The sequence below is a fragment of the Punica granatum genome, chromosome 2, assembly GCF_007655135.1.
Source record: "Punica granatum isolate Tunisia-2019 chromosome 2, ASM765513v2, whole genome shotgun sequence".
Classification (NCBI taxonomy): Eukaryota; Viridiplantae; Streptophyta; class Magnoliopsida; order Myrtales; family Lythraceae; genus Punica; species Punica granatum.
The window spans coordinates 34,722,782-34,744,076 of NC_045128.1; the positions used below are offsets into that span (position 1 = coordinate 34,722,782).

Consider the following 21,295-nt stretch of genomic DNA (forward strand, 5'->3'; position numbering starts at 1 on the left):
CTTCAAAATAAAGGTCACGTGACGCCAATCGCCCACGGTCGGATGATTGTCGGATGATCGTTGTCTTTCGTGTCTCTTTTGCCCTCTTGTAAATTAAATTTCCTTCACAAAAAAAGCTCACATGACCCAAAACACAACATGATACTCACTGTTCGTAACGTTGGTTCGTCTATTCTGTGTAGTTCAACTTGGTAAGCCAAAATGGGATGCTGACACTCACCACAAGACGAATAATGTTCTTTTTCGGTGGATAAAACTGATAATATTTTTACATCTCCCGGTGATAAGTTTAGAACCTCAAGGATCTTTGCTACCACGAACATAAGTGCTTTTCTTGGAGCTTGTTCGATTACTTACTTTTGGTCCATTGCTTGGTAGGTTCCTAAATACCCTTTTCCATCCTCTTCATCTCTTCACAAAAAAAAAAAGTTGTCCCAACTTCATAAAAAGTTCACGTGAGCTAAAACATAAGGTAATGCTCTTCATCGTTGAAGATTTTACACTTACGATTATGAGTTTAGAATCTCAAATCAATCCGTCATGTATAGTTCATCATTAAAGGACTAGTAATCATCACTAAAGTCCTGTCTGACGTAATTGCTAGTATAAATCCATATGCAAATTCAATTAAGAAAAAAAGAAAAAAGATGGATTGTGTAATCAAGAACGCTTCAACATTATTTGTTTAGAAATTGTCGGCTACAGTGAACGCTGCCTTTAAGAGGAACAATTCAATGGTTTATAAGGAAGAGTACTATAGGCAGTATAGGCTACAAAAATGCAAAAAAAGAATTCCAAAAATTATCGGATAATGCCTTGCCGAAAGGAAAAAAAAAAATCGGATAATGACACAATTTTCAGCATGATCTGTTTACTAATTTAGCTAAATGAAGAGCACCCATGTTCCTTCTGATCCTCTTTTGATTCCGTCGATCATTGCATATATATTCGGCTATCCAACTAGCTGGAGAACATCTATTAAATTTAGAATCCAATTCAATTATGTGAGTTTTTTTTTTTCAATGTGAACTTTGGTATTTAAAAGTTTAATTGGACCCTGACTAATTCAGTCAAGTCGGATCAACCCACTAAAAAATAAAGCTCTTACAATATGAATTTTTTTACATTTATAAGAACTCGAATCAAAGACTAAACATAAGCGGAACAAGTGTCGAATCACTTAAACCAATCTATATTGATAATTGTATGAATTAGTTAAGGGCATATAAATGTACTGAAATACTGAACACAAAAAGGGAGCGTAATAAAACAAAAAGAGAGACAACTCAAAATTTGTTTTCCATTTTCTTTTGGTTCATTTTTTCTTTTTCAAACATAAGAGAAGTTTATAAGTTTAATAAGTATAGAAAATAAGACAAAATAAATGGACACATCGGTTTTATTGGTGTGAATGGAACTCGTAATGTCTTAGTTTCGAGTCAGCTTATTCGTCCATTGCACCAGGATCCTTTGTTTCGAGTAACTACCCCTTGGATCTTTTTTTTTTTTAAATCTTTTCTTTATTTCCTTTTCATGGAGAAATCATTATTCTGCTGTAATGAAGGCTTGCGGAACCGACCAGTCGACCTCCAAGGCATTAACCCACCACCGTCCACGACACTCCAGTCCAACCGCCAACCCCACCTCATGATGTTTAGCTAATAGTGCAGAGCCACGTGGCATTCTGCGGCCCCACCCAGCCACCAATCAACTATTCTAGTCGCCAATCATTGTCACGGATGAGTAATGCACAAACAGACAGTGCTTGTCTCGGTGGGCCCATGCCACGAGCAGAAATGGGAGAATTGCAGAAAGGGATAATCTTCTCCTGGCTGTAGTTCTGCCAGATGTCATGCAACAAGAGATCGATTACTTTATTTACACACGAGAAAAAGGGAAAAAAGTAATTTTTTTCTTTTTCTTTTCTTTTTTCGGAGCGACCACAATGGTTGTCGCGGACGCTAGTTCCATCCGAAGTCGGCTTATGAATCACGAGGTGCTTTCAAAGATTTATGTACATCATCTGTTTCTAAATTCCACGTAATGAATTGTAGAAAGTTCCCAGGAAATGGATAATAAAAATTTCCACTACTTGTGTATTGAGTCAAAATATATTCCAATCGATCTTACTATAAGACTTCTGAAAAGGCACTTGAACACGATGGAACTCATCCTTCACAGTCGATCCGACATCACTGTACAGATTGACCGCTCTGATCGCTTGAGTTGGCATGCTCAATAGCCGAAGACGAACTCAAAATATGGGCCGAGGGAACTTGAGAGGTTAGTGTTTCATTTATTGATTTAGAAAAACGTAAAAGCAACAAAATCATTAAAAAATTAGGGTACACGGGAAATTTAACTAGAACTTCAATCACTTATTAGAAGTTATATGAAAACAGTGCTCCGCGAATATGATCATAGAGGCAGAGATTCTACTTGAGCTAGAGTGTGGTATGTATTTCTCAATGGTTTCCAAATTTGATCCCACAAAACTGTTATCATTCATCAATCCCTTATGGGGAAGCTTTCCCTTTTTGTTTTATATATGATCGATGATGACAGAAACAGTCAGATTGGGAAGGACAACATCTGAGCCAATTAGGCCCAAACAAACATACAAGCATCTTCTGGTTTTTAAGCTTAACATCTATACAATACGCTCAGTACTGGTCCAATCTATCATAACCTGACATCATTAGGCCAATGTAATCCACATGAGATAAAAGACTAATTTTTTTCAATTACAATAGAGGTTCATGAAGTTAATACAATAAAATAAAGATGTAAAAGAGTACATATAGTTCCACCACGAGTATCGAATCTGAAATCTCTTGATTACCAGGCGAGAGTATGCACAACCGCGAACACCTACTTTGATTGAGACATGGACTAATTTTGTATTGAGCCTTTGCTCGAGGAGGATCAAAAGAGGGGAAGTTTTTGTCGTCATTCCTAGAGATAGTTCAAGCCCTATCACAATCCAATGGAATCATGATCTTTTTCGATTACATAAGGAGGCTTATGGGGCTATTATAATGAAATAAAAATCATAATAGTTAATAAAAGAGTATAAATAGTCCATTTAAATATCGAACCTGAAACTTTTAAGTTAACATATTAGTGCATGCGCTAATGCGCTAATAAAGGGATCCTGGTCTGTAATACAAGCACTTTGTAATAGTGATGGCTATCCAAAACTAACCCTAGAAGCAGAGGATTTAGGGGGACGTGCGGAGCGCAGTCGTCACCCCTCTTGGACTTAAAGAAATATAAATTTATATTATATTTTATTAAACTTATTATTTTTCTCATTATTTTATTATATTTCGCTCTTCTTAACATTACTATTTTACTATTCATTTTCCTTCTCTTGAGCTTCACTCCCCTTTAACTAATTTCTTAGATTCTTCCCCCGCCCAGAAGGAATGATCGAATTTTTCCAAGAAGAAAAGGTTAAAGGTAAAAAAATTTCAAAAAGGAAGAGGTTAAACAAATTTTATATTCAAATTAAGGTAGCTCTATTATTTTATATTTTATCATATACTAGTTCTTTCAAACCTGTCTAGCGTTTGCAAGATCACTATCAAGTTATTGTATAAAATTAATATTTATCTCATCAGCATTTTGCTAAAATTAGAAGTTAAATGATATATATATAAATATATAAATACATATAATAACTTCAACATATATATTGGCAATTATATAGAGAACATGAATGGTTATCTATGAGAAGGGTGGGAGTTTTTTTATATATATATTTTAATAAAATTGGTCATATTTTTAGTGGAGCAATTAAATTATTATTATTATTATTATTATTTTACAATAAGTTTGAGTGTACAATAGTCATACGACAGTCATAACATGAGACAGGGAATTCTTTTATATTATGCAAAAAATAAAATAAAGACAAAATATTCCATAAATGGCGTCCACAGAAGAGACTTTTGCCAAAACATAACATTCATGGTTTTGATCCTCCGTCAAACCGTACAATACGAGTACATTGGATGAGTTTGACTATCACGAACGTTATTATAACTTGGAAATTTCCAAAAATTGAGAATCAAAACCGGCATAAAATAGTTGATCTTGATTTGGGACGTGATCTTTGCCTTATCGGATCACTTCGGACACTTACTAAAGCATTAGACCACAAGCACAACACGAAAATTCCCCGCCAGCCTTTGCTGCTGTGTCTTCTTCCTCCTCTTTTTTTTTTTTTTTTTTTTTTTTCTTTTTTACTGTGATTCCTCGTAATCCTCCCTCTCAACTTCCTCTTCTTCCTGGATCGTCTCTAGCTGGGTGAAGCCGGATGCTCGACGGGGGCCTATGAAGATCGCTGGAGCAACCTCGACCCAAGAGCTGAAGTCTCCTAACGGCTTTGCCATCTGTCCGGTCGACTCCTAGTTCAGCTTCAATGGAATATCCAGCAAGTCTCGCTGTCTTGACACTGAGCTGCCGAACACGTATGGACTCACGCCCTTTCTTTCGGATGGTAGAGAAGAGATAAATGTTCATGGAAGGCTGCGATTGGAGACGCTGGGGGGCCGGGATGCGGGTTAGATATAGATCCGGAGGACAAGGGATGGGCTCGATCGGGGGAATTGCATTAATCACAAGGGAGAACTGAACCTGGATACCAGAGGGACTCCAGAAGCTGTTTGTCCCAAAGCCATTTATGAGACATCTGCAGAGACATGGACACAGAGACAGAGAGGAAAGCACATGGAAAATGAGATCAATGTGTGAATTGGACGCGGTTTCGAATTGAATTGGAATAGGGAATGAGCCAAATTTTAGTGGCAGCCACGCAATTGGTTGCCACTTGCCTTTCAATTATTATTATTATTATTTACTTGGTATCCGGAAACTTAACCAATGCAATTTGAACCGAATCGATCAATTACAGAACGAAGCTCTTTCAATTAAGGGTTTTTTCTATTGATAACACTCGAATTTGAAATCTTACCTAAAGAGAACATGTATTGAATCATTTGAACCAGATTTTATCGGTTCCCTTTCCTGCACTTTCACCATCAGCAAACATGACAATGATCTTTCCAAGACACTTCTAGATCCTCTGGTCTGGTTTTCTGTCTTTGTTTTTCTCTTTCCCTCTTTACCCTCTTAATCTTACGGGTGAAAAAATATGGTATCAGCATCATCTTGTATTCGACAGATACACTCAAGAGGTACCTCTGCAGTCGCATGCCAATATGCGCTTTTCTTTATGTTGTTTTCTTATTTACATCTTGATTATGAAATGATGAACATAGGAAAGCCTCATCATTATCTCATTGCAAGAAAGGTTAAAACCAGATGGGGGAAGTTCAATCGTCGCAGGGACGGGATTGGACGGTCGTACAAGGGTCAGTACGATGCTTACGGTAATAATAAAAAGCTCCGGACAAGAGAATGAAATTGATTCAATTAATATTTATTAATGTACAAGATTTACAAGTCTACCAGACTCAAAATCAAATGCCAAACCTTCTTTTCATAAATGACAGAAAGAAGAGGAGAAAAAGAAAATCTTCATCAACTATTTATTCTACTTCATGAGCTACGCATCCAATTGGTGCTGCTGCTGCCTTCACGTTCAAATCTAAAGACCTGAACGAAACAAAACTTGACGGAACACGAAGAGAGCGTCCTAGGCTGTCTAGGAATCCTCGTCAAGCCCTTCGGATCGTTCCTCCTGGATCGTCTCCAGCCCGGGAGAGTTCGAGGGCTTCTTGGGCCGAATGATCTGGGCAGGAGCCACCTCCATCACATAATGCACGTTCCTGATCTCCCTAGCCATTGCTTTGCGCGTGCGCTTTGCAGAGAACAATCAATTCCTCACAGATGGATACGAATCGGCAAACCTGACAGCTCTCCCCTCCACCGGAAGAAGAGAGATTGCGACGATGCAAGACTCGAGCTCAGAAGTTTCGATAAAAGGATCTTTGCTGCGAGACGAATGAAGAAGAAGCTTCGATTGAAGAGATGGCTTCTGGGGGCAGGGCGTTATATAGGGAGGAGAAGGCAGAGGGGATGCCCCACCAATAATATCACGAAAGGCCAATCTATGGTGTTGACGACACCCAGGTGGACGGACGATTGGAAAAACAGAACACGGAACACTCGGCTGAGAGCGGCAATGGGATGCGAAAGGAGGGAACCTCTGCTGATATTTAGGGGAAGGAAATGGACCATCTCCTGTAAATAACAAATCTCCCCTTGCTATATTTACGACAGGAGCTAGTATCCCGGTCCGCCAGGACCGACCATTCCGTGAGATTTCTCTATCGGGTCAACTTCTTCGAAGGATGTCCTAACCTAATACCTGTACTTGGCCGGTCCATCTAACGGTTGATCGGGATACCAGGTGTCATGTGCGATCAATGGAAGCAGCCCAAGTCTCTGTTTCCAAAAGTTGTTCCTAGTTCACGTTTGCTAATTGCCTTGAATCTTCAATGGAGTTGCCGGCAGGTTGCGCCCCCATTACGGGAAAAGGACAGTTACGTGCAGCATCTCCAAACATTGAGTAAGTGGACATTGTTTACGTGCAATATCTCCAATGATGAACACGAGGAAGGACTCATTCTTCCAACAGATTCAGTTTTTACACATATAATGGAAAGATTGATGCGGGCACATGTGTCGATAATATCATATTGGACCAATTTCAGGCATCAGCTGTGCATAGATTCTTTGGCAAAGCTCTACGATGTATAGGGGAGCTCACTAACAGTTGGATGATCATCAACGTTTTGGCTTTCTACTTCATCAACAGCGCCAATATATACAGTAAATCAAGCATTCCGTAGTAGCACAACACAGCCATACCCATTGCATGGCTCCAGCAATTCATGTCCGCATGTTATATTCACAGCCTTTGTACGAGCGGAATCGAGACAGTTAAGTTATTAGCAGCAATTCTTCATAAACATTTCAATCAGTAACCAACCGTGACTTAAGACAACAACTTAGGTTGAAAGCATCATTACTCATCTTCTTCCCAGTACAAGCATTGAACTAGTAACTTCGATATAACAGCCAAACTAACACCATCCAAGAGAATGTATTACGTAACAATGCTACGGTGACCAAATAAGCAGATAGCAGAGATCAAATTACTAGTATGAAGGACATGATCATAGTTGCAGCACTATTAGATGAAATTATATCCTGATACTAAACAAATTGAGCCGAGAAAACTTTGGGAGATGATAAAAGATGCTGCAAACAGTGCAGATGCAGCATATCGAGAAAACGATGGTCGAACAAGACTCGGTGTGGCCTTGCTTACAAATAGAAAACAATTTACAACACCCAAATTTTGCCAGCATTAACACCCAAATACTGCATTAAGAACCAGCATGTCGGCTGATAAAAACGGGCATTTTTGTGTTCAGCAATAGTCAAATTGTTGATAACAGTAAATACTGTAAGCAAAGCAATAACAGTCTAGCAACTTCAGGGCATCTCATCCACATGTATCGACTGCAAGTCAATAGAAGAGAATGAGTGATACCTATGTTCATCAAATCCTTCAAAGAGCTACTGCAACAAATATAGCATTCGTAAACTTCGATTGAATAAGGACTTAAAAGATCACAAACAGCACGATCTAATCGATACCTGCTAAAGAACGGTTCACAGCACATGGTAACTAGCTCAGATGGTCTAATGCCGGGCCCGATCATATATTTTCAATTTTCATGCCATTATCAAAAAAATGCAGAAAGGGATCACATTAAGCAAAAGCAAGCTCGAGTTTTTTCGTAAGCCGAGTCGCCATAATCACAATCATAATCCGAAAAAGATTCAATTTTGATGCCAAAAAAACCACTTAAATGATAAGCTGATCAACACGTCCACATTGAACCCACATATCAAAATCCTTATGACTTACAACAAAAAAAAAGGGGGTAAAAAAATTCACTATAAGAAAACTGATAAAATGGAGCTGAGAACCAAAATGACCTTCCTTCGCCACTCAATTTTCGGGAATCTCGACATCCCCATCGGTGATCTCCTGCTGCAGATCCTTCGGGTCTTTGCCGTCGACCGTACATCCCACAGACACGCACGTGCCCAGGATCTCCTTCACGGTCCCGCTCAGCTCCTTGGCCATGGACCTCGGCCTCATCACCCTGGCGATCTCGATCACGTCGTCCAGGGAGATGTTCCCGTTGTGTTTGATGTTTTTCGTCTTCTTCCTGTCGCGCTCCGGCTCCTTCAGGGCCTTGATGACTAGCGCAGCAGCGGAGGGGACAACCGAGACCTTGGCCTGACGGTTCTGGACGGTGAGCTTGACGGTGACCCGGAGGCCCTTCCAGTCCTTGGCGGTCTCCTTGGCGATGTCCTCTCCGATCTTCTTGGGGGAGAGACCGAGGGGCCCGATCTTAGGGGCGAGGGAGCTGGCTGCTCCGACCTCTCCGCCGGTAACCCGGACGTAGACGTCGACGACCTGCGAGGGGTCGAACTTGGGCGGCATTTCTGTGGAGGGGAGGCTGCGGCTAGGGTTTCGGGAGGTGAGAGTTCGCTTACAGAGCAAAAGAAGGACAGTGTAAGCTTCAACAAAGCTGATATATCGCTAGGGTTTTTGGCCGGGGGAGAGCTGCGAAATGACGAGCCTGTCCCCATGAAGCCTTCAAACGGCCCATTGGGCTGAGGAGGTGGCCATGTTCCAGCCCGAGCAAGAAAGCCCATTGGGCTCTTACCAAGGTATTATTGGTATGAATTATCTCCTGGTTCATTCGGTACGGTAGACTGTTATTCTATCCTACTTCCTTATGATGCAAAGGTTTGGTGTCCTACTCGACAGTTACTTTAGTGAATTACTAAATTGATTTTTACAAATGAATATACACGACAACAATTAATAAAATTGTAATTTCAGCTTCTCCACCTCTTTCTCTCGTTACGCCATGATTTTTTTAAAATATATATTTCCTTTCATTTTAATAAAATTTTCTTTTTTTTTTTTTCCTTAATTGCTTTTTATATAATCTTGATTAGTTTATCATCAGCGCGTAGCGCGGGTGTAACCTCTAATGGAATATAAATTACTACGTCGTGGGAAATCGCACTTATTCTTCTCTCCTTTCGGATCCCAGTTATTTGATGTGCCTCCTTCGGGTTTTAGGACGCTTTTGCTCAGCGATTGCTGGTTTTATCTTAGTTAATTCTTCGTCTTTTGTTACAATATCCAGGCTTTAACCTCCTTGTGCAACCGGAAAAAAAAATCTCTATATTTTGTTATTTTCTTGAAAATGTTTAATTCGATTTGTGATTTATTACCCGCCAACGCTGCAAAAGAGACCCAAGCTCCATACACTGGCAAGACAGAGACAATGAACCTTTGAAGTGGACCCATTTCGTAAGATCTATGACAAGATAAACATGAAATTTATCAAGATATATCCTGAAACGATACTTGTTAAACATCACTAAGCTCCTAATTTTATCTAAGTCATTTATGACATATGATTGTTGCTGAGATAAAGTTTTTCAATTATATGAGATACTCGCGAGTCTAATAAAAAGAAATAAAAGGATAAATAAAAGGACATAGAAATCGAATATGAATATTTATAGTTATCACGCGAGAATGAGGTGAAGTTTTCGGTTTCTCTTGATTGACGTGTCAATGCCATGTAGATTAGCTTCGATCCCATGCCGGGCAGGTCCCACGGAGGCAACACGCTTCCGCGGACTACCATGTTGCAAAGAGACCTCAAGTGGGGGACCCAGCCTTTTATAGTATAGCTCGGAGTGGATATGGATCGGACCAAAATCACCATAAGTTCCAACCGAAAGAGAGAATTCAGAGTATTATTGGCGACATGCACATTGGTCCACGTGTCAGCTCGTAGATTGAGACAATAATTAAAGAGGATGGAAGCCTATCTAATCCTCAGCACCATTCCCTGCCATTGACGTGTCTTGTGCTCAATAATGTGAATATATATATATATATATATATATATATATGCACACACACACATGCAAACATACATTAAACTTAAGATGGACAACCGGGTGACACGTGCCACCTCCTCTAATTTAAAAAGATTTACTAAGGTTGCGTTAGATTAGTTTAATCGGTGAGGTCATTAATTGTATCTAGTGATTGGAGTAAATACATGACGCGGTGAGCAAATCCATGAGCTTGTCCGGACCCTTTTCTTGGCTCAAATCTCATGTCAATTGGGTCGGCAGGTTCGGCACGTTTAGATGGTGGTTGAGTTTGTTCGTTTCCCGAATTTGAGTTTTACATAATCAAAAGAGTCGGAAAAAGGTAAGGTTAGAGATTAATCTAATAAAATCTAACATGAAGAGCCCGTTTGGACTGTGTCGTTTTGCTCGGGCGTCGTTATTCCTCAAAAAAAAAAAAAAAAAAAAACTTCGGGGCTAGCTTATATAATGAATAATGTAAACTAAATTAGTACACGGGAGACTTATTGGCAGCATAAAGGGAGTCATTATCGAAGGAAGGGATAGATTATAAAAGACAGTGAGACCCCATTTGAAGTTTATCCTCATATCTCTCCCTGTCTCTCTTCAATGGCTGCCTCCTCCTCGTCCAAGAAGAAGAACAATACTTCTTATTCGAAACTACCTAACTACCTCTTCCCATTATCGTGCCATAGTATGGATCACTTTCATCAGACAATCTCCTCTGACAGCAATGACTTCGAGCTCGAAGAATCTGATGTCATCTGGGGGTGTAACGAGAAGCCAGCGGGCAACATATCATCACCACCATCCACAACCCGCGGGGTTGTGATGATCCCGCCGGCCATGATGAGCAATGCGTCGTCCAAGAAGAAGGAGGTGACATCTGCTTCGTTGCCAGTCAGTGTACCGGACTGGTCAGGGATCAGAAGGCTCGGCGAATGTGACGACTGGATAGAAGAAGAAGAAGAAGAGGAAGATGACGGGATGACGACCGGAATGGCGAAGTTGAAGCTTCCGCCGCATGAGTACTTGGCGATGAGGAGAGGGGATCCGTCTTCGGTCCATGAAGGCATTGGGAGAACTCTCAAGGGGAGGGAGCTCTGCAGGGTCAGGAATGAGATCTTGAAGAAATTAGTCGGTTTTGAAGATTAATTCACTCTAATTATACTTAAAACTAATCAATGTTGACATATTATAATAGGTCGAGCAAGTGTTCTTCGGAATCGGAACCCTTTCTCATCGGGCGGAAGGAGCTCCCTATCTAGTCTTATCGTCATGGATGAAAAATATATATAATTTCCAAATGTGCAACATTTCAGTGGTTGATTTGTTACAACTCACATGAATGTTTCATTGAGATCCATTCCGATTTAATTTCGTTTTTCTAATCGAATCTGGTTAAAGAATAATAATCTGTATCTGTATTAACTTGTAAAACTGGGGTTCGAGTCGATGTAATGTCATTGTAACACAGGGATAAAGTCACTCGGTTTTGTCTACGAGAAGTCCTCTTTTTTTTTTTTGGCTGGATAATTGTTTACAAAAAGTCGTGTGTGGCCCTCGCAGCACTGTATGTGTGGTTTGAGTTGTGATTTGATTTATATATGCGAGGCGTGATTCCTTTGTTAGCATTCAGTCATGTCAAATCAGTTCGCGAACCATACCACAATCATATAGTACATTTCAATACCGTTGGTACTCACACATGTCAACTCCGTCCGATCGATATTATTGGACCAATAAAAGAATATATTCAATAATTAAGCATATGGATTCACTATGAATTCAAAATCAATCCTTATTTATGGGTTAGATTTAAGATCAAATGATTCTAATCCAATTAGAAAACATATAAATGATTAATACCCATTAAATATACGTCATAAAATTACATAATTTTTTCTTTAAAAAACAAGAGAGTTTGGATTTTATCTGAAAATCTCATAATACACTTGAATACCTTTTACAAACTCACAAGACATGTACAATATGATTATTACTAAAGTGAAAAAGATATTTCCACATCAACACCCTTATCATGTTGGAAGAGATTTATTGCATATCATGAAGTCATTGTCTATCACGACGAGAAGAAATTAAGAATCAAGAAGTTGAACTGACGTGGATGGACTCATCAAATTGAAATCTGTGGTCGGAGGTGGAAAGCTACCTCGTGCTTAATTACTGGTTAGCCTCCAACACCCATTCTGTGGACTATAACAATTATAACATTACTGCTCCTCCCTTTAATTAATTACTTTTGTTCAATCTAAATGAGACAAGAAAAAAAGGAGGAGATGCATGCAATGCATCCTTAAATATTCTGAATCTAACAATGTTTATATTGTGAATAATTATGTTCTTTTCCAATAATAATATATTAAACATTTATTTCACATGTAAAAAATAATGTTAATGAGCGTTCAATTCACAGATAAATCCAGGGGCGCAGCTGATTTCGTTTGCCCATTTATTAACGTTTCTATGATGTTAACTTAAATTCATTAGTAAACTATGCTTTAGGGTCTACCTACCACATATATCTTATATGTGCGGTACAATGACCGTGTTGATCATCCAAAACAAGCCTATCATATAGTTCTTGTTTTAAACAACATTCCGTCTGTACTGGCTGACTTGTTCCTGGATACAACTATGTAATCTGGGTTATTGTTTAATAAAGTACAAAGCATTAGCTCCACACTTCGCCGCGGGTTCAAAGAGGGTCTCAAACAATTTGTTAGATATACTAATATCAAGAACTATTATTATTTATATCCATTTATTTATTAATTATAATAATAAGATCTTAAGATGATTTTGTTTAGAGTGTTCATAGGCCCGTGAAGGATAAACTATCAAGAGTGAGAAAAAGATTTTCCATTGGCAACTTAAATTTTAAAAATATATATATCTAGTATTTTCAATATGAATTTTTTTTTTCCAATTAATCTTTACAAAAGTTGCGTGAAACTCATTTCTTTTTTTTGAAATAATTGATCCGACCACAATGACATGATTGTTTATCTTGTCTAGTTGATAGGATAACCTGCTATCCTATTTGGATCAGATTACTAACAACGTAGTTAAAAAAATGTGAAAGTTTAAAAATGAAAATTAAAGCAGTCGAGAGAGTACTCAATGTACTTTTTATACGAAATTTCTTTTGACTTTGCTAGACAAAAGTTGGGTGAAATTTTTTTTTTTCGAAAAATTAATTCGATCATAATGACTGGATTATTTATTTCGACAAGTCAATCAAGTGCATTATTTTTGTCAGATTTGAAATATTAACAATTGGATTAAAAAAATTGGACCTACTCATTAATTTGTCTGGATGGATCGACTAGATTAGCTACCACCTTTTTTTTTATATCAGATTTAATAATATACAAAGAAAAAAGAAAAAATGTATTATAAAAATCAAAATTTTAAATTAAAAAGAACTGCGAGTGGGGAATTTTTTTTTATTAATGATGATAAGATCTTTTTTTCCAAGTAATGATGATAAGATAATAAAATGATATGTTTAAAGTGTTCATGGTCCTTAAGAATAAACTCTCAAAAGTGAACAAATGTTTCCTAATGAAAAAAAAGGAAAAAATAATGCATGTATCCTAAGTTGTATATCTAACATTTTTGGTACAAAATATCTTTTGATTTATCCATACAAAATCCGGTGAAAAGTGCCTTTTTTTTCAATAATTGGTCCGACCATAGTGACCAGCTCGTTTATCCTTGTTCATGTCATATTTAAAACTATAACAAATGGGTTTAAAATGTGAAAATAAAAAGAGTAAAACAGGCGCGATGGTACTGAAATTATTTTTTATAAGAAATTATTTTTTATTTATCTAGACAAAAGTTGGATGAAACATATTTTTTTGGATAATGACTGGATCGTTTATTCCAACAGATCGATTGGATATTCTGCTATATTATTCGGGTTATATTTAAAATACTACCGAAAGGGTTGAAAATTGGGATTGGATCCCGATGGGTTAACCAAATTACTTATTTGGATTAGATATAATGATACTAACAAAGAAAAAAATGAAATTAAAAGATTAAAAAGAAAAAAAAAACTGCGAGTGGAGACAGGCTTTGGGACCTGCTTTCACTTCTTGTATAATAATATCCTTTCACCAATCTATATGTGTGCGTGCGTGTGTGTATGGTTCGTGTTTCCCATCTTCGGATAATAAGCCTTTTTAATGAGCGGTTTGTACTTGGATTAGCGCAGACTGTAATTCTACACTCCTGTCAGTCATATATCTCAGATGCTCCGGTCTACGGCTTGTGCGATGATTTAGGATGTTTAATTACTAATAAACTAAAGTATCCTTTTATCAACATGTATTAGTTCAAATCATTCGATACTCGCTCTCCTCAAATAAAGTCTCGAATACATAACTTATAAATGAAAGAAATTCATGATTAAAAGAGTTTTATTTTTTAGTAGGCTGATCCAATTCAAACTGAATTGGTTAAAACCTATTGAGCTTGTGGATACTAGAGGGCCATTACCATTTGATAGTAGACTAGAAGTTCAACCTTCGGGCTCTTGGGAAAATGACTGATGATGACACTTTTTTTTCGATAGGAAAACGTGAGAGCCCATTTACAAAGTAAAAAACTACAAACTATAAAAGTAACGTAAGGAAATCCCAATGATATCACCAAATGATAGCGGTCCTGAAGCATTTGGGGGTTCTGATAAATGTAAACCTCTATCCATAAGTGGAGAATACTACGGGACAATTAATCCGCACTCGAATTACCCGAATTACCTTTTGATTTATCCATACAAAATCCGATGAAAAGTGCATTTTTTTTCAATAATTGGTCCGACCATAGTGACCAGCTCGTTTATCTTTGTTCATGTCATATTTAAAACTATAACAAATGGGTTTAAAATGTGAAAAATAAAAAGAGTAATATAACCGAGAGAGTACTCAAAGTATTTTTGATAAGAAATTTTTTTTATTTGTCTAGACAAAAGTTGGGTGAAACATTTTTTTTGAATGACTGGATCGTTTATTCCAATAGATCGATTGGATATTCTGTTATATTATTCGGGTTATATTTAAAATACTCCCAAAAGGGTTGAAAATTGGGACTGGATCCCGATGGGTTAACCAAATTACTTATTTGGGTTAGATATAATGATACTAACAAAGAAAAAAATGAAATTAAAAGATTAAAAGGAAAAAAAAAAAGCTGCGAGTGGGGACAGGCTTTGGGACCTGCTTTCACTTCCTGTATAATAATATCCTTTCACCAATCTATATGTGTAAATACACACATATATATACATATATATAGTGTTTCCCATCTTCGGATAATAATGGTTGATTTGGTTTCGAAGTTAAAATAACTTTGATTTTGATTATGGAAAAGGACAAATGAGATAAAATTATAAATTTAACTTGGGAAACGTGTGTTTTTATTGTGTAGTGTCTTGAGTTAAAATTAAGGTTAAAATTTTTGTGATTTTAACTCTGAAACTAAACAGAGTTTCAGCCTTTTCTGATGAGCGGTTTGTACTTGATTAGCGCAGACTCTAATTCTACACTCCTGTCGGTCATATATCTCAGATGCTCCGATCTACTACGGCTTGTACGATGATTTAGGATGTCTAATTACTAATAAGCTAAAGTATCATTTTATCAACATGTATTAGTTCAATTGGTTCGACACTTGCTCTCTTTAAATAAAGTCTCGAATACTTATCTTATAAATGGAAGAAATTCATGATTAAAAGAGTTTTATCTCTTAATAGACTAATTCGACTCAAACTGAATTAGTTAAAACCTATTAAGCCTGTGGATACTAAAGTGCCATTACCATTTGATAGTAGACTAGTAGTTCAACCTTCGGGCTCTTGGATAACACTTTTTGTTTTCGATAGGAAAACGCGAGAGCCCATTTACAAAGTAAAAAACTACAAATTACAAAAGTAACGTAAGTAAATCCCAATGATATCGCCAAATGATAGCGGTTCTAAAGCAGTCGGGGGTTCTGATAAATGTGAACCTCTATCCATAAGTGGAGAATACTACGGGACAATTAATCCGCACTCGAATTACTCGAATTACCCTCTCTGTACGTACGTAGAACCTCTACCAACAAATTACGAGCCAGCAACCAATTAATGAACTTTTAAATAAGATTGGTAACGGAAGTAAACTTCAGAGACTAAACTGAAATTAACAAGAAAAAGGGTAAATGCGGCAGTCGGAAGCGAAAACCACCGACCCGTTTCCCTTTTGCCCGGAGTAGAACAAATACCGGCGGTTCAGCGGGGTCCGCTTGTCTCCGATGAGATCAAGAAATCTGGCGGTAAACTTTCAAAGAAGAAGAGAAAGGAGATCGATGGGAGGGATTGGGAGCAGACCCTTCTTCTTGGTGGGTCTGTTTCTTGCTATGGTTTTGGGGTTCGCAGTCTATTTTCGTCTATGGAGCATCGACTACTCCATTTCCTCAGGAGACACCGAGTTGCTCAGGTCAGCTCCTGCACCTCTGCAAGATCTTAACTTGATTCTTTTCACTGCTTTTGATCTGTTTCCGCGTAAAGGGCACCTTAAAAATCGTTGCTTGATTGTGTCCTGCTGGGTAACTGACCCTTGATCCGATCCCAAGCTAAGAATCGGTTTTTTTATTCTTCTTGCTGACTTCACGTTGTAATTGCAAAGGAATTCTTCGTTTCTTCGTAATTGTACAGTGACTTTACATCGATCTATCGGTAGTTTTGCAGCCTCTTTTCAGTTTTGTAAGCTCCGTGCATTGAATGTAAAGTTCATGCCTGAGGACACTGATTAAGGTGGTGCCACCTGATTATCGATTTAACATTCCTGTTGTATCTTGAACTTCAGATTTCGATCAGCTTCGGTTCCGTCTAGTCTCGCAGTCTGAAACTAAAGAGTGGACCATGTAACGGACCCGAAACTGATCCATTCTATGTTTTCTGATGAGAAATATTGGACGAATATGGCTATGCTTTCTCCAGTTTGTCAGGCAAAGGACATTTCCTATATGCATTCCCGTCATTTTAGTTTTCAGGCGGAGCATTCTTGTGGTTGTGTCGTCTCTTATTCGAAATTCAGATTCCATATTCTGCTGCAAGAACTTGCTGCAAGAACTTCCATTTCAGTTTTGCCTATGCTTTGATCAATTGTTTGCAGAAAAGAGTTTGATCTTGCACACAGGGAGGCCATGGATGAATCTGCAGAGTGGCGCCGTATGTATGACCAGGAGCGGGTGAGGGCTTTGAATTGTGAAAGGGAACTGACTCAAATGAGACAGGTAATGCTTCTTTTCCGTCTTCCCCTACTAATCAGATAGAACTTGCTGCCCAATGAAGCTCATTCATTGTTGATTCTGTCATCTGCTCTGGCAGTTTACTCGTCCTGCTCCCGATTCAAGAGATCAACGCTTAAGTTTAGATGCACTTTAGTCTTAAATTGGAAAATACGCCCTAACTTAAATAGCAACATTCACAGTTTATACTCTTGCAATTTTTTTTTCTTTTTTCCTATCCAGTGCATCTCCTTCGATATTTGATTTGATTTGAAAGAGAGGTAATAATGTGAATTGCAATTTCATCCCGAGATATCTGAAGGTCATTGTCCTCTTTTCCTCGTGCCAATCTCTTCAGATGAGTAGATGTAAGATGTGAGTGCATAGCTGTTCAAGGATTCGATAAGTCATTTATCTTTGTTACAGGCCAAGGAGGAAAGTTCTCCAGATATCAACATGAAATTGGCAGCCCTGCAGAAGGTAACTTATTTCTTTTCTATGCAAATCATGAATTATACCATTACTCTATTGAGAATGATTAAGTTAGCAAAACTTCCGTACTGTCCAGGAAAATGCAGCTTTGCTCAAGAAGTTGGAAGCCTTAAACAATGAGATCGAGGCCGAGAAGCTGAGGTGCAGATCAAGAGAACTCCATGGATAACAGATGGATAATGCACTCAGGTTGAAGAAATTGCATTCGATATCTCCAAATCTGCCTGTCCACATCTACCATAATCAACTAATTCAGCAGGTGGTCTAAATATATGAAATTGTAAACCACTGCGAAAAGTGGATGTGCAGATTTTTGGTCGTTTGTACGAGTTTTTGTGCGACTCGTGGAATTGTTGAGTGCAGTACCCAAAAATACGTTTTGTTCTGGTTCGGTTTTGAGGATATGATAGCTGCCTTATTCCCGGATCTTGTCTTTCTCCATAATTGGATCCACATTTTTGAGGTTGTATGTCCATTTGGTTGGTCAACCCGTTTCCGTTAAATAGAGATTGCATGAATTGATCATTCATAGATCTCCTTACATAAGATTGCGCAATTCTGGTCCCTCATTTTCCCCCCAATTTTTCAGCGACATCACGAAATTAATGAAGAGAACAGTAATCTTTGACGAATGAGATCAAAAACCCCATGTTCGATGTTACAGACAAACCTTAGGTGAATCCTGACCAAGGCGAGTGCCTATTGGGGTACCGGGTAGATTTGGGTAAATTGACATACCGCCGATGGCTCTTTAGGGTCAGTGAGGGCATCTCCAAGGTCAGTGACACCGTGAAACGCCACCGATGATGGTATTCTGGCAATGGTGATGGACTTGATATATCCACCCGCACACAAAAGCAAAAAGCATTTTCATTTTCTGCAATCTCACACGACAGTAAAATACTTGCAGAGAAGAGCATTCCCCACAAGCAACTTTACTCATGAATATCAATTACATGAAACAAATTATACGAATTTATCCCTAGGATCGAAATATAGAATCCTGGAAAACGGAGGAAATCAAACAGATTATTTGAAACCAGGAAAAATAATTGCATTTCCTAAAGGCGAATGATTCACCAGAGTTAGCAAAATTTGCTTATGTACAGACCAGGGGCCAACAAGTTTCCAAAACTAAAGTAGCGGAAGACTGCAGCAGCAGTGATGTGAAAAAGCTCGAGCCTTGCTAGGTTCTCGAAGTGGGTTTATTATCAATGGGAAGCCAATGACCAAAAGATCAGGAAGAATGATGGTGATGCAGCGAACCAACTGAGAAATGCCATTGCTGTAGCAGTCTGAAATCTAGCGCAGTTATTCACGGCACACTTATTGAGGTCGTTGCCGATGAGAACTGTGATGCCAGCTGATGCACTTGCAGATGCAAATGTGAGAGTAGATGTTATCTGCGTAAAGATAAAAACCCAGCTTAGGACTATAGTCTATGGATTCAAAGAATATGCAAGAAGGATAATTGATAATCTCCAGTTTAAAATGTTATGGGGCTCAGCCTAATGCAATCAGAGCAACAAAGTTCAACTATTTTCTAGGATGAGTAACACCAACAATTAATCTTGATTTCTCCTTATCTGCAGATTACAGGTCAAAGTTACCAGACCCATTTGAAAATACACTAACTATAATGTGCTAAAACTTGTGAATCAAAAATGGATCATTTGGGTTCACCCAAAAATACAAGATCATTTGGCTGCTATTTTTCGACAATAATTCTAGGCGAGCCAAGCTGATAAGAATGTTTGAGCTTCATAACCTGAACTAAAAAATATAGCCCCGAGCATTTTTTATTTTTTTTACCACGAACCTACATAAATTAAGTAAATAAAAATCACAAGCTTTTCCTTATATCCATAATTAGAGGCTTATCACCTGCTCAGATGTTTAGTCTTACCGCATCACCGATCATGAGAAATCTAAGAAGTCTTGTGTTCCTCAAGCTTCGCTTGACCAGTATAGCATATATATCGATGAGAGCAAGTGAGAGGCTCCACAAACTCTGAAAGATAGAAGCGCTCACAAGGTAGCTGACACAGCAGAAGCCATGAAAAGCACACGTTATGTTTATTAAGTCATTCGTCCAGAATAAAGTAAGTCATAAGAAGTTGTCTTGATTCAGCCTTGGATCTAGAAAAACAATTGTACAAACTTATAATGAATGAAGCAATTAATCCCCCCACGTAATCTATGTGGTACCAAATAATGTACGCAATCCCCATGGCTCTAAACTTGGAGATTGAATCAGCTGCCATTTTAAACGGCAAAGATTTGTGGTGATATATGGTCCCGCAAAAGAGCAAACACGGTTGATAGAATCTCCACTGCCTTGTAGGGCAATAATTTCTAACAGATTTGACTTGATCACTGCAAGCACAGGGATACTATGGACAGTGGAATCGTCTTGGTTCGAGAACACGAGTTATTGATAGAAAATAGCTCCCGAATGAAGAAAGCTAAAACGGCCATTTAAGGATAATTTGCCGTGTAAAACCCAGCTTGATTATAGAAATTTAAGGTTTACATGTCCTTTAATGTCAATAGGTCCCACCGTAACTCCTCCTGCAGGACTCCATTAAAGGCAAATAAGCAAAAGAGCATATCAACTGATCATAACACAAAACTGATCCACCCTTACCCATTAAAAAAAAAAAAAAAGAAAGATCCACCAGCCTCAATCAATATTTTCCAAGCTGAAAACGAGCCGAATAAGATGATGATCGTACCGGAAAGCGGTGACCTGAACGAAATCGCTGGTGGTGCCCATGACGCAGACCGAGATGGCGGCGAAAGCGAACTGGAAGAGCCGTAGCACGAAGCTGCCGGCAGTCCCGGCCGTCCCCTGGACGTTCTTCATGCGGACTCTGGGAAGGACGGCGCCGTAGGTCGGGGGCGGCGCTTCCACCGGGTGCACTGCCGGCCGGCTCATGCTTCGGAGTTAGAGAGGTCCACGATCGTCGAATTTCGCATGCGCTACCTCATGCTTGTGGTGCGGTACGCGTATTCAAGCCCTAGAGGAGAAGGGGAAGGGAAATTCAAGAGAGAAGCACCAGAAGAAAAGGAGTGAGTAAAGGTCGAGAGAGAGAGAGAGAGTAAGAGGAGCGAGAAAGAGTAAGAGGATTGCCTAAGTGGCGGTCGTTGACTAGAAGCATAAGTCAAACTTGGGCCTGAGTTTCCAAAAGAAGGCCCAACCTATAAATTATGGGCCGTCGACGTACATCTATAGAAACCATTTGAAAAACTTGGTACTTTCAATCGAGGGACCACCCAACCTTAGCCTAATAAAAAACATAACAAATTATGCGCGAGGACAGTAACTATCCGACCATCAACAAAAATGGGATGATTGATATATTTGTGACCATCTCAAGAAGCGGGGACCTTCATTTGTTTAGTTTGAGATATGATGATCATTTGCCTGCTGGCATTGACCGCGTGATGCCACATTAACAGTATGATCATTCAAAAGATTATTATGAATGTTCTTGTTGATTTATAACAATGAACAGGATGTGTCGCCGCAGCTGGGGAAAAT

The 21,295-nt window shown here is 38.6% G+C and overlaps 4 protein-coding genes across 4 annotated transcripts; 2 read left to right on the top strand and 2 right to left on the bottom strand.

The window, feature by feature from the left end:
* Window positions 1-7,752: 7,752 nt before the first annotated feature.
* LOC116196589 (60S ribosomal protein L12-1) lies at window positions 7,753-8,571 on the bottom strand. The gene has a single exon (XM_031526384.1). It carries the CDS (start codon window positions 8,492-8,494, stop codon window positions 7,994-7,996), a length of 501 nt encoding a protein of 166 aa, XP_031382244.1. The 5' UTR covers window positions 8,495-8,571; the 3' UTR covers window positions 7,753-7,993.
* A 1,887-nt stretch (window positions 8,572-10,458) lies between these two features.
* On the top strand, window positions 10,459-11,459 carry LOC116193498. Its single transcript, XM_031522220.1, has one exon. It carries the CDS (start codon window positions 10,567-10,569, stop codon window positions 11,110-11,112), a length of 546 nt encoding a protein of 181 aa, XP_031378080.1. The 5' UTR covers window positions 10,459-10,566; the 3' UTR covers window positions 11,113-11,459.
* A 4,698-nt stretch (window positions 11,460-16,157) lies between these two features.
* Window positions 16,158-18,239, top strand: LOC116194475. Its single transcript, XM_031523285.1, has 4 exons — window positions 16,158-16,466; window positions 17,145-17,265; window positions 17,686-17,739; window positions 17,828-18,239. The coding sequence occupies exons 1-4, from the start codon at window positions 16,282-16,284 to the stop codon at window positions 17,918-17,920; spliced, it is 453 nt and encodes a 150-aa protein (XP_031379145.1). The 5' UTR covers window positions 16,158-16,281; the 3' UTR covers window positions 17,921-18,239.
* Window positions 18,240-18,643: 404 nt separating this feature from the next.
* LOC116194474 (CASP-like protein 5A1) lies at window positions 18,644-20,859 on the bottom strand. Its single transcript, XM_031523284.1, has 3 exons — window positions 20,487-20,859; window positions 19,658-19,790; window positions 18,644-19,154 (listed from the first exon to the last, which is right to left on the bottom strand). The coding sequence occupies exons 1-3, from the start codon at window positions 20,687-20,689 to the stop codon at window positions 18,963-18,965; spliced, it is 528 nt and encodes a 175-aa protein (XP_031379144.1). The 5' UTR covers window positions 20,690-20,859; the 3' UTR covers window positions 18,644-18,962.
* Between the last annotated feature and the right edge of the window lie 436 nt (window positions 20,860-21,295).

What these genes read in the sequence shown, in the direction of transcription:
- LOC116194475 (XM_031523285.1), top strand. Translation starts at nt 16,282, where the DNA reads ATGAGATCAAGAAATCTGGCGGTAAACTTTCAAAGAAGAAGAGAAAGG. An exon ending in GGAGACACCGAGTTGCTCAG is followed by an intron (nt 16,467 to 17,144) that starts GTCAGCTCCTGC and finishes AATTGTTTGCAG; the next exon opens with AAAAGAGTTTGATCTTGCAC. An exon ending in AATTGGCAGCCCTGCAGAAG is followed by an intron (nt 17,740 to 17,827) that starts GTAACTTATTTC and finishes CGTACTGTCCAG; the next exon opens with GAAAATGCAGCTTTGCTCAA.
- LOC116196589 (XM_031526384.1), bottom strand. Translation starts at nt 8,494, where the DNA reads ATGCCGCCCAAGTTCGACCCCTCGCAGGTCGTCGACGTCTACGTCCGG.
- LOC116193498 (XM_031522220.1), top strand. Translation starts at nt 10,567, where the DNA reads ATGGCTGCCTCCTCCTCGTCCAAGAAGAAGAACAATACTTCTTATTCG.
- LOC116194474 (XM_031523284.1), bottom strand. Translation starts at nt 20,689, where the DNA reads ATGAGCCGGCCGGCAGTGCACCCGGTGGAAGCGCCGCCCCCGACCTAC. An exon ending in GTTCAGGTCACCGCTTTCCG is followed by an intron (nt 19,791 to 20,486) that starts GTACGATCATCA and finishes CTGCTGTGTCAG; the next exon opens with CTACCTTGTGAGCGCTTCTA. An exon ending in TTCTCATGATCGGTGATGCG is followed by an intron (nt 19,155 to 19,657) that starts GTAAGACTAAAC and finishes ATCTTTACGCAG; the next exon opens with ATAACATCTACTCTCACATT.